This window comes from Amblyraja radiata, chromosome 17 (assembly GCF_010909765.2).
Source record: "Amblyraja radiata isolate CabotCenter1 chromosome 17, sAmbRad1.1.pri, whole genome shotgun sequence".
Classification (NCBI taxonomy): Eukaryota; Metazoa; Chordata; class Chondrichthyes; order Rajiformes; family Rajidae; genus Amblyraja; species Amblyraja radiata.
In genome coordinates, this window is record NC_045972.1 from 19,318,830 (window position 1) to 19,333,896 (window position 15,067).

The 15,067-nt window shown below is 46.0% G+C and overlaps 1 protein-coding gene across 3 annotated transcripts in view; it reads right to left on the reverse strand.

Annotated features, from left to right (window-relative positions):
- Positions 1-15,067, reverse strand: part of gse1 (Gse1 coiled-coil protein) — a 507,238-nt gene that overhangs the window by 27,554 nt on the left and 464,617 nt on the right. For all 3 annotated transcript variants that reach the window (XM_033035828.1, XM_033035827.1, XM_033035826.1), the window contains 4 exons: positions 14,362-14,528; positions 13,086-13,280; positions 4,418-4,597; positions 670-1,019 (listed from right to left, as the gene is read on the reverse strand). In XM_033035828.1, the coding sequence (XP_032891719.1) occupies positions 670-1,019; positions 4,418-4,597; positions 13,086-13,280; positions 14,362-14,528 (892 nt within the window). The remainder of the gene's footprint in view (positions 1-669; positions 1,020-4,417; positions 4,598-13,085; positions 13,281-14,361; positions 14,529-15,067) is intronic.

Consider the following 15,067-nt stretch of genomic DNA (forward strand, 5'->3'; position numbering starts at 1 on the left):
CGGGGAAATTGTACGGCAAAACTGGTAAATATCGCGTACTGTCAACCCTAACTTCTTGTTAGTAAAAATAATGGAGTAACTCAGAGACAGCATCTCTGGAGAACATGAATAAGTGATGTTTCAGGTCAGGACCTTTCATCAGACCGATTGTGACTGGGTAAGGGGAGCGGGGGGGGGGGGGGGGGGGGGGGTGGGGGAGAAAGCTGGAGGAGAGGAGGGGCAGGACAAAACGTGGTCAGTGATAGGTGGATACAAATGAGGAGGAGGTTTGAATAGGCAAATTTGGAATAGAGGTCCAGAGAACACAGGTTTAAGGTGGGGGGGGGGGGGATAACTTTTTTTACACAAAAGGGCAGTAAGTGTATGGAACGAGCTGCCGGAGGAGGTAGTTAAGGCAGGTACTATTACAATGTTTAGCAAATATTTAGACAGGTACATGGATAGGATAGGTTTAGTGGGATATGGGCCAAACGCAGGTAGATGGGACCAGTGTAGGTGGGGCATGTTGGTCGGCGTGGGCAAGGTCCTGCTTCCACGCTGTATGACTCTATATTGATCAACAAAGGCGGAAAAGGTGGAGACAAGGAGTGAGGAGTTGCGAATTGTGAAGGGATCTGGTGGAAGGGAGGGGAGAAATGGGTGCGCGCCCAGGTGAGGAGAGGGGGTTACCTGTCCTGTTGGGGGTCAGCCTCTCCGCAGCTCTGGCCCTGTCCTCCATGTGTTGGTTCCGTAGACCGTGTAGTTCGGCCACTTGCAGGTAGTGATTCTCCATCGCTTTGGCTGCGTTCAGTTCCTTCTCCCGACTCCGTTCCCTGTCCCGCTCCAGCTCCCGCTCCCGTTCCCACTCTCGCTCCCGTTCCCGCTCCCTCTCCCGCTCCTTCTCCTTCTCCCTTTCCAGCTCCTTCTCCCTCTCCTTCTCCCGCTCGGCTTCCCGCTCCCTCTCTTTCTCCCGTTCCCGCTCCCGTTCCCGCTCCCGCTCCCGCTCCCGCTCTCGGCGAATTTCTTCATTCATCTGCAGCCTGCAAATTTGGGAGGTGGAAGAGGGAGAGGGGAAAAATACAAACCATCAGAAACCTCGCTAATATTTATTGAAACTGTTTGAACCTCTCTGATGCAGATACAAAACAGATCCTTCTGTGCTTCTGTGAGGCAGTCAATGTCACTTGAAAAGGGAAAGCAATATAGTCTTTTCCAACAGAGTTAATGGGGCAGGACTTTTGCCCAACACCAGAAATCATTGATATTAAAGGATGCCCTTCAGCCCATCGAGTCTATGCTGCCCTAAAATGCAATCCCACTTCTCCCTAAAATCCATTCTCATGAGCTTCATCACACACCTACTCACCAAGAATAACTTGCAGCAACCAATGAATCTACTAACCAGCCTGCCTTTAGAGATGATGTGGGTGGAGACCACAGCACCCACTCACATGGAGAACGTGCAGACTCCACACAGACAGCACTGGAGGCTGGGACTGAACTGTGTGGCAGCACAGTTGCCATTGCAGCATGCCCAAGGGTTCCCACGTTAGTGTGTATGTCGAGTCGTTTTCTGTTCAGCTTCTGCCACAGTGGAACAGATGCTAGAGCTGCTGCCTCACAGAGCCAGAGATCTGGGTTCAATCCTGACCTCCGGTGTCGACTGTGTGGAATTTGCATGTTCTTCTAGTAACTGCATGGGTTTTCTCCGTGTGCTCCAGTTTCCTAAGACATGCGCATTTGTAGGTTAATTGGCTTCTGTAAATTGTCCCTCTAAGGAGTGGATGCGAAAGTGGTATAACATAGAACTAGTGTGAATGAGTGACTCGGTGGGCCTGTTACCATGCTGTATCTTTTGTTCCATCAATTATTCTGTGCTTCTGCAGAGATCCCAGCTGTCTATGCTGGATCGAACATAATGTCACCATAAGAGCTTGTTTTACGTCAGTTTTAGTGATTTGAACTGATTATCAATATTAATATTTTTAGTGTGTAGAAAGGAACTGCGGATGCTGGTATATACCGAAGATAGGCACAAATGCTGGAGTAACTCAGCGGGTCAGGCAGGTGAGTCTGAAGAAGGGCCCCATCGTTTTTCTCCAGAGATGCTGCCTGCCCCGCTGAGTTACTCCAACACTTTGTCAATATTGTTAAAGTTTTTTAATTGTGATAAAAACTTTAAAAAAAATAATTAAAGAAACAAAACATATCATTTCTAGACAAGTGTTGTAGGCACTTTGTGACTGGGAAGGGCATTCATAATAATTTAACAATCCCGATGGTTTTGCCAGCTGGTGGGTCTCAGGGGGTGGGTGAGCTTGACCGGGTGCCAGAGTTGTCGTGTGAGTGCAGCTGGGTACGTGAACTAAGATGTTCTCTATGGACCGCCCCGGGTTGTCCTGGAGAGACAATAATGGCGGCCATGATGGATCAAGATGCTTGGCCTGGGATAGATCGATAGCAATCCAGGAGTAACCAAAGATTCACCTCATGTTTTATCTAAATACAGGGTCTGAAAGCGGAAGTAGATTCAATTCTAACCTTCAAAAAAGGAAATTGGACGTAAACTCAAAACTGGAACAAAACTAATATTTGTTGGCAGGAGAAAGACCATGAGATGTAGGAGCAGAATTAGGCCATTTGGCCCATCCAGTCTGCTCCTCCATTCAATCATGGCTGATCTATTTTCCCTTCTCAACTCCATTCTCCTGCCTTCTCCCCATAACCTTTGGCACCCTTACTAATCAAGAAGCTGTCAATCTGGGCTTTAAAAATACCCAATGACTTGGCCTGCACAGCTATCTGCGGCAATTAATTCCACAGATTCACCACCCTCTGACTAAAGAAATTCCTCCTCATCTCCATTCTAAAGGTACATCCTTTTATTCTGAGGCTGTACTCTCTGTTCTGGACTCGCGCATTATTGGAAACATCCTCTCCATATCCACTCTATGTAGGCCTTCCATTATTTGGTAGGTTTCAATGAGATCCCCCTCATCCTTCTGGGAAGTGGGAAGGAATGGAACTGACTAGATAGTTGAAAGAGCCAGCACAATCACAATGGATCCCTTGGAATTACTTCAATTGCTGATTTGTGCTATTTTCGGGGAGTCCTGACTGCAATGAGCACCAATAGCTGGAACGAGTATTAATCATCTTCCGGACTTCTGCCTGAAGTTGGATAATTCAACGGATAGAGTGGGAAACTTGATGCAGTTGATGACAAGATGGCTTCAAGAATAGCAGGTTCCATTCCCTGAAGGACATTGGTGAAGCAGTTTTAATCAAACGGCTTTTGTGGTTGTTTAACTACTGCTATTTCAGAAATTACCAAGTAGATTTAATTCCCAGTTTGAAGCCATGCATTAGTCCAGTCCAATGTGTTCATTGATATTAGGTACATGCAGCAAGTGAGTGTCTGCAGGCCAGTGGAAATGGCAATGGCATCACAACAAGGACATGACTGAACCTAAAGTCCCTGTTCTCTTTCCACTTGCAAAATGCTCCTTAAAATGTACCCCCATTTGTTTATCAGCTCTAATCTGGCTCACTTTTTGCTTCTGTTTGTTCAAGTTCCAGTAAAACACCTCGGGGCATCTTGGTCAGCATGAATACAATGGTCTGAAGGGCCTAACTTCCTGCTGTATGATTCTAGTTATTGAAGGGGAATGTTCCCCTCCAAATCAGCACAGTGGTGCAGCGCCAGAGACCTGGTTTCAATCTTGACCTCGGGTGCTGTGTGGAGTTTGTACGTTCTCCCTGTGACCACGTGGGTTTTCTCCAGATGCGCAGGTTTGTTGGTTAATTGGCATCTGTAAATTGTCCCTCGTGTGTAGGATACAATGGGTGGTCGATGGTCGGCATGGATTCGGTGGGCTGAAGGGTCTGTTTTCAGGCTGTATCTCGTAAACTAAAAACTAAAGGGGCGATCACTTCTTGCACAGCTCCTATGGCTGTTGCTTATCATTTGCAGTATCTGCAGTCTTTTGTTCCATCTTTCGAGAAATGTCTGTGCGTGTGTGTGTGTGTGTGTGCACATGTGTGTGTTGCTCTTTGTATGTCTGTTGGTCTGCCTGTGTGTGTCTGTGTGTGCACGTGTGTGTCAATGTGTGTGTGTTGGTCTTTGTATGTGTGTTGGTCTGTGTGGGTAGGTGTGTTTTGGTCTGTGTATGTCTATGTGTTTTGTGTGTGTGTGTGTGTGTGTGTTTGTGTTTGTGTGTTCGTCTGTGTGTGCACATGTGTGTTTGTAATTAAATAAAGAAGGATATTAATTTTTCTTCCACAGTGTGTCTGTGTGTGTTGGGAGGTGTGTGTGTGTATGTGTGTGTGTGTGTGTTTGAGTGTGTGTGTGTGTGCGCGCGCGTGAGTGTGTGTGTGCGGTTTATTTTTGCGGTAGGTGTGGCGGGGGGAGGAGGGGGGGGAACAGCTGCAGACGTACCTCTCTGACAAGTGCTCAGGCTGCAGGGCAGACAGTGAGGAATGAGACAGCTCCGCTGGAAACCTCATCCCAGGCAGGTGCAGATTCATGGCGGAGGGGTGAAGAGGTGGCAGAGTGCCCGGGGTTGCGATCGGGTAGAACGGTGACCGCAAGGCTGAGAGGCAGTATGAATCATCCACCCTGCAAAAGAATAACAGCAGTCCATCACGATCCATCACAAAACACATTCCTTCCTAGCAATCTCACTCACAGTCATCTTACCACAATGCTGGCTCGTTCTGGTGCTCGGCTGGTCGGCCATTCAGCTGCCAACCTATTAAATTCCAAAATTACCTTCCCTAAACCTCACTTTTGCATTTTAATTCACGATTAAAACCCTAACCCCTTGACCTTGTCTCCTTCCCCCCTGTAGTTTAGTTTAGAGATAGAGCGTGGAAACAGGCCCTTCAGCCCACTGAGTCCCTGCTGACCAGTGATCACGCCATATACTAGTTCTATCCTCCACACTAGGGACAATTACCAGAAGCAAATTAACCTACAAATCTAGAGGAAGGAACTGCAGATGCTGGTTTACACTGAATATAGACATAGAAAGCTGTAGTAAATCAGCGGGTCAGGCAGTATTCTCCAGAGAACAAGAATAGGCGATATTTTGGGTCCAAATGTGCCTGAAGAAGGGTTTCAACCCAAAACGTCACCTATTTCTTTTCACCAGAGATGCTGCCTGACCCGCTCAGTTACTCCAGCCTTTTGTGTCTAACCTACAAATCTGCATGCCATTGGAATGTGGAGGAATCCAGAACACCAAGCGAAAACCCACGCGGTCACAGGGAGAACGTACAAACTCTGCACAGACAACACCCGTAGTCGGGATTGAACCCTGGTCTCTGGCGCTGTAAGGCAGCATCTCTACAGCTGCCCTCGTTTGGTGTCAGGTTTAGTTTGATTATCGCCACAGGATCTTTGTGGAAACTGCAGTCTGCTGCTGTTGTAACCTTTAAAAACTGCAGGCCTTGTTAATGTGAGCTTCATTCCTCTTTGCTTCTAGCTAGAAGCTTAGTTAATTGCCCTGGGCAGGATGACTCAGACTCACTGGGTTAATTGGTCTTGATGCAGGAGGGGAAGATACAGTGCAAACTCCGTGCAGAGGAATCTGGCGCTACTCTTTAGGTGCGATCGTGTGACAAAGGGAAAGGCAATGGTCAGATTGCATCATGCATCTTCTGTTGTGTTCACATGTGGTAACTCACATCCAGACCAGTCTTGTTGCAGGACAGACGTGTAACTTGCACACTCCCCCATGTATATAAAACAACACCAAACATAGTGGATTCAGGTGGGGCGGCACAGTGGTGCAACTGGTAGAGCCACTACCTCACAGCGCCAGAGACCAGGGTTCGATCCTGACCTTGGGTGATGTCTGTGTGGAGTTTGCATGTTCCCCCTGTGACTGCATGAGGTTTCCTCCGGGTACTTAGGTTTCCTCCCGCATCCCAAAGACGTGCAGATTTGTGAGTCAATTGGCCTGGGTAAATTGAGTGGGAAAGTGGGAGAACATTGAGCTGGTGTGAATGGGTGATGGTCGGTGTGAATTCAGCTTATTTCCACACTGTATCTGTAAACTGAACTGAACTAAACCAAAACAAATGGGACAATTGAGCAATCACAAAATATCACAGAAAGTTATAACAGAAAAATTGATTCATATTTTTTCCAAATATGTAAAAATTCGATTTTCTTTAAAAATGCTCAAGTTCTGATTACCAATCCAACCAAAACATTCCCGGCTTGACCAAGAATTAACGGGCCGCCCTTGTGAGGGTAGAATTAATTGCTGACAAGGAAAAGGTCAGAAAACTGAAGAACTGTGAAGGAAATTCAAGTATTTTTTTTAACATACTTGAACACTGGAACACGCTGCCAGGGCTGGTGGTGGAGACTAGAGTTGCCAACTGTCCCGTATTAGCCGAGACATCACGTATATTGGGCTGAATTGGTTTGTCCCATACGGAAACCACCCTTGTCCCGAATTTGACTGCTACTGCTCGGGTCGAGGGGACTGTCGGGTCGGAGCGCCGTGTCCGGCCCCGCCTCAGCAATCCCAACGTAGTGCAGTCCATGGAGTGCAGCAGCAGCGCCTCGCCCGTGGCCCCGTCGCTCGGCAGCCCGGCCAGCTGTCCGACCTTCGGACCTTTGCTTACCGCCGATACTACCACCTGTCCTTCTCATGGCCTATCATCGGTTCATGAGTTGGATGGGGTGCCAGACTTTGCGCGTGACGTTGCCCGGGCCAAAACACCTCAGCTGGCCCGCCGGCTGGGCTTTGTGTGCAGTCCAGCACCCGGGCCAACTCATCATTCACCCAGCCACAGCCGAGTGGGTCAACGAATTGCCGATGGGAATTTGTCCCTTATTTTGACCTTTTGTCCTATATTTGGGAGTGAGAAAGTTGCCAACCCTTTCGGATATTTGCATGTATAAACAGAGAATGAAGAGGAATGGGTTAAGTGCAGACAGACAGTGTTTGTCTTGGCATCATGTTCAGCACAGACATTGTAGGCCCAAAAGCCTGTTCGTGTGCTGTGCAGCTCTAGGTTCCACGATGGTGACCAACACTGAAGCAAAGTGCCTGCAGGAAATCCAGGCTGGACTGCTCACCAAAAGGACCCCTTGAACGGCTGGGCTGTGCATTGTTAGACTAGGTCCTAGTTAGGGTTGCCAACTTTCTCACTCCCAAACAAGGGACATAAGATCAAAATAAGGGACAAATTCCCGACGGCAATTCATTGACCGAATCGTCTGGGAGGGGAGAGAATGCAGGAGTATAACTGCTCTGATGTTTTAGTTGCTCCACACTGGATCTGTTTGGGCTGAAACAATCTCCCCTTTACAGTTCCTAGCTCCTGCCAGAAGTGAGACATTGCCTGACTACGACAGATAGAGGAGCTGCTGCCTTACAGCGCCAGAGACCCGGGTTCGATCCTAATGATGAGTACTCTCTGTATGGCATTTGTACATTCTCCCTGTGACCACGTGGGTTTTCTCCAGGCGCTCCGGTTTCTCCCACACTCCAAACACATACAGGTATGTAGGTTAATTGGCTTCGGTAAAATTGCAAATTGTCTTGAGTTTGTCAGATAGTGTTAGTGTATGGGGTGATCGCTGGTCGGCGCGGACTCGGTGGGACGAAGGGCCTGACTTCCTCTGAATTCCAAAGTAAAGCAATGCAGATTTTAGATTCTGTCGTCATGTGCAGAGCTGAGCAATAGAAGCTGGGTGAATCATCCAACCTTGTGTGATCAATACAACAACCTCAATGGCATTTCATCTTTACAGGCACTTATGCGAATTTACAATCTTACAGGTAATGCATGGTGGATGACAAGAGATGGATTTTGCATGTTCACTGCTGGTCTTTTCTTTTCAATCTTTTCACTGCCTTTGAAGCTTAATTGAACCTACAATTCATTCTGTCTGTCCTCCCTGGATTCGAGCTGCTGCAAAAGCTCTTTATCTGAATGCACAGAGCATTTACAACAGGATCCGTGAATTAAAGGCATAAATAGAAATAACTGACTATGATACTCACTACAGAGACACGATTACAAGGCAACCAAGGTGAGGCATTAAATATCCCAGGATACTTGAAGCAAAGGAGGCGAAATGCAAAGGAAGGTAGGGTAATCTTGACATTAAAGAATGGAATAAAGGCAGGAGACTGGAAAGATTGAAAAATCAAGGAGCAGTCACACTGGTGTGTGTTTACTAAAGGTGTCCGTGCAGCTAATTCGGCTAAATTAATATAAATTTGTATGATTTAGTACTAATTAGGAAAGCACAAGATGCATGCAACAAGGCAAATAGAATAAATTTGGGGGACTTTAATCCATATGAAGAAAGGCTGTGAATCTGTGGAATTCATTGCCCCAGACAGCTGTGGAGGCCAGTTCAATGGATATTTTTAAGGCGGAGATTGACAGATTCTTGATGAGTAAGGGTGTCAGGGGTTATGGTGAGAAGGCAAGTTAATTGGGTTGAGAGGGATAGATAGGTCGGCTATGATTGAATGGCGGAGTAGACATGATGGGCCGAATGGCCCAGATCTGCTCCTAGAACTTATGAGCTTATGCAAAAATGAAGAGGCTATTTTAGATGTAGCACTGTGTAATGAGAAAGGGGAAAATTGCTTATCTTCTGGGAATGGTGATCATATAGGAGTGAAATTTCTATAAAAATTGGGAGTGATTTAATCAGTCTGAATTTAAGAACTGAATTCCAAAAATAGCAAAATACTAATCCACAAAATGTGAGCTGACTGTGATAAACTGGGAAACTACATTAATTGGTTCATAGAGTTACACAGCAGGGAAATTGGCCCTTTGGCCCAACTTATCCATGCTAGCCAAGATGCCCATCTATCCCAAATTTGCCTCCATTTGGCCCACATCCTCAAAGCCTTTCCTATCCATGTACCTCTCCAAATGTCCTCTATACATTGTAATTGTACTTGCCTCTATCACCTCCTCTGGTAGCTCAATCCACAGACCCACCTATGTGGAAAAACTCATAACTCAGATCCTTTAAATAATTTCCCTCTCACCTTAAACTTCTAGTTTCTGCCCACATTTGACCCATAACCCTCCATACCTTTTCTATCCACGTAGCTGTCCAAGTATCTATTATATGCTGTTAAACCAGCCCAACTACCTTCAAGTCCTAACTGGGAAAAAGGACCATCTACACTATTTATACATCATGATATTATAAACATCGATAATGTCACCCCCTCAGCCTCGTTCCAGACGAAGTTACCCCACCCTATCCAATTCTTATAACTCAATCCCTCCAGTTCAGCCAACCTTTTCTGCACTTTCTCTAATGTAACCACATGCTTCTATAGCGTGGTGACCAGAACTGCACACAATACTCCCAAGTGTGGCCGAACCTATGCCAGTACAGTGCATTCAGAAAGTATTCAGACCCCTTCACTTTTTCCACATTTTGTTACATTACAGCCTTATTTTAAAACGGATTAAAGTTTATTTTTAATCATCAATCTATAAACAATATCCCGGAATGAAGAAGCAAAATCAGGTGTTTAGAAAATTTTGCAAAGTAATTGAAAATAAATAACTGAAATATCACATTTACATAAGTATTCAGACCCTTTTCAATGACACTCAAAATTGAGCTTAGGTTCATCCTGTTTCCATCGATTATCCTTCAGATGTTTCTACAACTTGATAGGAGTCCACCAGTGGTAAATTAAATTGATTGGACATGATTTGGAAAGGCACACACCTGTCTATACACTGCCCCACAGTTGACAGTGCAAGTCAGAGCAAAAACCAAGCCATGAAAATGAAGGAATTGTCTGTAGACCTCCGAGACAGGATTGTGTCGAGCCACAGATCTGCGGAAGGATATAAAACAATTTTTGCAGCATTGTAGGACCTGAAGAGCACAGTGGTCTTCGTCATTCTTAAATGGAAGAACTTTTGAACCAACAGGACTCTTTATAGAGCTGGCCGCACGGCCAAACTGAGCAATTTGGGGAGAAGGGCTTTGGTCAGGGAGGTGACCAAGAACCCGATGGTCACTCTGACAGAGCTCCAGAGTTCCTTTGTGTAGATGGGAGAATATCCCAGAAGGACAACTGTATCTGCAGCACTCCACCGATCAGGCCTTTATGGTAAAGTGGCCAGATGGAAGCCACTCATCAGTAAAAGACACATGACAGCCCTCTTGGAGTTTGCCAAAAGGTATGAGAAACAAGATTCTCTGGTCTGATGAAACCAAGATTGAAATCTTTGGCCTGAATGCCAAGTGTCACATCTGGAGGAAACCAGGCACTTCTCATCACCTGGCCAATACCATACCTACGGTGAAGCATGGTGGTGGCAGCATCATGCTGTGGGGATGTTTTTTAGCGGCAGGAACTGGGAGACTAGTCAGGATTGAGGGAAAGATGAACGGAGCAAAGTACAGAGAGATCCTTGATGAAAACCTGCTCCAGAGCGTTCTGTTGCTAGTAGGCTGACCTTCACCTTCCAACAGGACAACGACCCTAAGCACACAGCCAAGACAACGCAGGAGTGGCTTTGTGACAAGTCTGTGAATGTCCTTATGTGGCCCAGCCAGAGCCCGGACTTGAACCCGATTGAACCTCTCTGGAGGGACCTAAAAATAGTTGTACATTGACACTCCCCACCCAACCTGACAGAGCTTGAGAGGATCTGCAGAGAAGAATGGGAGAAATTACCCAAATACAGGTGTGCCAAGCTTGTAGCGTCATACCCAAAAAGAGTTGAGGCTGTAATCGCTGCCAAAGGTGCCTCAACAAAGTAAAGGGTCTGAATACTTATGTAAATGTGATATTTCAGTTATTTCTTTTTAATTACTTTGCAAAAATTTCTAAACACCTGTTTTCACCTTTTTAATATGGGGTATTGTGTGTAGATTAATGATTTAAAAAAAAAAGAATTCAATCCATTTTAGAATAAGGCTGTAATGTAACAAAATATGGAAAAAGTGAAGGAGTCTGAATGCACTGTATATCTTTTCTTAAGTAAGGGGATCAAAACTCAAGTGAGGCCTCACCAACATCCTGTACAATTGGAGCAATAATTCACTATTTCTAAACTCCAATCCTCTTGCAATTAAGGTCAATATGATATTTGCCTTCCCAACGAGTTGGTAAACGCACTTGCTAACCTTTTGTGATTCACACTCCAGAATACCCAAATCTGCAGCATTGCAGGTTGATAGGGTGTTAAAGGATTCATTTGGTACATTGGCCCTCATCAGTCTGCGTTTTGAGTATAGAAGGTGAGATTCGGTTACAGTTGTACAAGGCCGCATTTGATCAGTTTTGTCTTTGTCACTTGGCTATAGGAAGGATGCCATTAAGTTGTAAAGAGTGTACGGAAGGTTTACGAGGATGTTGCCAAGACTTGGGCTGAGCTAGAGGGAGAAGTAGGGCAGGCAGGTTAGGACTTCAGTTGGTTGCGGGTGTTGTTATAACACTATTTAAAAAGACACCTGGATAGGTTAATGGGAAGGTTTGGAGGGATATGGACTAAACACGGGCAGATGGGTCCAACATACATGGGGTAATTTGGGCCTGGACTAGTTGGGCCTGCTTTAATGCTTTATGACTCCATCTCTCTGAGAGTGAGAGTGAAACAATAGACGAGGTGGCGTGACACCAGTTGTAAATAAAAAAGTGCCAGAATCAATTTCTAAGATAGTGTGAACAGGAAATATAGATAATAATAGGGTTGGGCAGTGTCAATATGGATTTAAGGAAGGAGATCATGTTTAACTGAACTGTTAACAGTTTTCAGCCGAGTAGATAAGGGAAACCCGTTGATTTGAACTTCCAGACTTTGACAAGCACGTTACAGGGGCAATATATTTTCATAGAGTACACAAGTGGTGCAGCTGGTAGAGCTATTGCCTCATAGCACACAGTTCAATCCTGACCTCGGGTGCTGTCTGTGTGGAGTTTGCACATTGCACTTTTGCGAGTAGGAATTTCATTGTTCTGTTTCGGGACATATAGTAAAACACTCTTGATGCTTTCCCTGTGACCGCATGGGTTTCTTCCTGGTGCCCTGGTTTTCATCACACATCCCAGAGATGATTGGCCGCTGTAAAATTGTCCCTGGTGTGTAAGGAGTGTATGAGGAAGTGGGATTACATAGAACTGGTGTGAACCGGTGGTTGATAGTCGCTGTGGACTTGGTGGGCCGAAGGGCCTGCTTCCATGTTGCATCTCTAAACTTTAACTATTGATCAAGAGTGAACTGGCAGAGGCAGGGAGGGAAATGGGCAATGGAGGTAGTGTTGTTGCATAAAGGTCCCGACCCTAAGTGTCGCCTATCTAACCCCTCCATAGATAATGCCTGACCCACGGAGTTCCTCCAGCTGGAGTTCACAAGGCTCTAGGTAGACAGAGGGCAGTGGTGGCTGTCGCTGATGCAAGCATGGAGTTAGGTTGGTATGGCACCACCTGGGGAATGAAGACATCCTCTGTGTAACACTGTGGACCGATAACAGGTTTTGGGGCAACCAGAGGGCACCGGAGCCAAAAACAATGTGATCACTTGTTTATTCTCAGAAGAGAATACTCAGTGGCGGCACGGCAGTAGAGTTGCTACCTTTCAGAGCCAGAGACCTGGGTTCAATCCTGACCTCGGGTGCTGTCTATACAGAGTTTGTACGTTCTCCCTGTGACCGTGTGGGTTTTCTCCGGGTGCTCGTGTTTCCTCCCACACTACAAAGATGTAGGCTTGTAGGTTAATCTGCTGCGGTAAAAATTATAAATACACTCCCTAGAGTGTAGGATAGTACTAGTGTAGGGGGTCTGTTTCCACGTTACATCCCGAAAATGAAAACTAAACATAGAAACATAGAAAATAGGTGCAGGAGCAGGCCATTCAGCCCTTCGAGCCAGCACTGCCATTCAATATGATTATGGCTGATCACCCAAAATCAGTACCACATTCCTGCTTTCTCCCCATATCCCTTGATTCCGTTAGCCCTAAGATTCTTTTGATACTGATTCTCTTTTTACGTGAATGACCCCTGCAGTTATAAGAAGCCAATGGAGCAGTGCGCATGTGCCATGACCCATTCCCCAGTATAGCGTCCAGTCCCCACTTACCTGAAGGCTGGGTGAGGGAACGGGTGGTGGGCAAGATAGCTGGAGTGGTAGTAGGCAGTGGCAGCTGCCTCGAGGCCCATTGGCGACATCGCAGGCATGCGGAGCTCTTCCCCCGTGTGGTATGGCCGGAAACTGCGGAGGTAATCTTCCTGGACACTGCCCGTGGCGACCACATGTGGAACTGGACGTTGAAGACTGTGCGGAACAGAATCAGAAAGGCTTTAACATGCACAAGCCAACACATATCCTCCAGAAACAAATGTGTCCCTTTGTCTCCTTTTTACCACAGTAAAGTGCATTCAAAGTCCAATTCCAAAGAAGGATCATTTCCAATCAAAAGCTGGAATCATTATTTATTTAGATAACAATCTTATCGGGGGAAGTGGCCTTACCAAATACTTTTAAAGGTCTGAACCATAATTACTTTGCAAACATTTGTTTTACAACACCCTTAAATAAACAGTGATTGAAGAGAAATTGGGTTTTGGACGTGGAATGTGGGCTGCAATGAAGACTCAGGTCTGGCTTGAGTATTGACTGAGGAGAGCATTCGACATTGCCCCCCAGAGGTAGAGAGAGTAGGTGGTCCTCCCATCAACCTAATCTAGATAGCCATTTTGTGGAGGGGCCTGTGCCTCCCGATCTCATGGCGGTGGACGCGAGTGCTGGGTGAACGCGAATATGGCTGATAACTTGATTCTACATCTCAGCACGGAAAGATCCCACTTACTACTCAACTGAGCAAATAGACTTTGCCAGACTGAAAAACCCTCACCTGAATGCCAATCATTTATTCAATCAACCCCCGCAAAGAACAATTAGAAACATTGATGGTGTGATTTGTACCAGTGGAACTGTTTTCCCAAGCATAATACATATTTGTCTGCCGAATTAATCTAATCCACCCCTGACACGTACACACACACACCTGCAGAGCCGTTTGCATTTTGTACCGGCGTGTGGGAGCGTGTGTGTGTGTGTGTGATTTGCATGTAACAAAGACTAACATTTGCAGAATGTTTACTATTTCTTCAGTAATTTCTCACTGCACTATTTCTGATAAAACATCTGCATCATTAACTAAACTGGGAGACCAGTGATTGACAACATATTAACAGTAGGACAGACAAAATGTCCCGGCAGAGTATAAATGATGGTTGGTGCTGGCTCAGTGGCCTGCTTTTGTGCAGCATATTTGACCAAGAGACTGGTTACGTCCTTTGCGTTTGCATTGATAAAACACTGGACCCTAAATATCGTTGTGGTATTAACTTACTTGAGAGGAGGGAACCGGGAGTCCTGAACCACTGTGCTGTGAGTGAGACCAAATGCATAAGGGGTTCCAAGGAGGTGAGAGGTAATGGATGGGGGACCCTTCTCCGACTGATGTTGGGCCTCTGCGTGCATTCGTTCTCTGCTGGGACCCCTGGCCACTGGTTCTAGCTGAAAGACAATAAGAAGAAAGTTTTTGTATCTGATGTACAACTTAGATTGAAGGTCTACACATGCAGCCACCTCAGCATTCATGGATGTCACACTCTTAGTGCAACAGGACCTTTAGTTTAGTACAGCGTGGAAATGTGCCCTTCAGTCTGCGCAGACCAGCGATTGCCCATACACTAACACCATCCTACGCACTTGGGACAATTTACAACTTACTGAAGTCAATTGACCTACAAATCTGTAGGCCTTTGGAGTGCAGGAGGAAACCGGAGCACCTGGAAAAAACCCATGCGGTCACAGGGTGAATGTGCAAACTCCATACAGACAGCACCGTATTCAGGAACCAACCCGGGTCTCTGACGCTGTGAGGCGGAAACTCTACAGCTGCGCCACAGTGCCGCCCTTACAGAAATGAAGTCTCTTCATTAGAAATTGCTAAGTATGGCTGGGTCTAACCCAGGGTCCATTTGAACCCTACAGAGAAGATTTATGAGGATGATATCAACAGATTTGAGGTCCAGAGTTGGAGGTAGATGTTG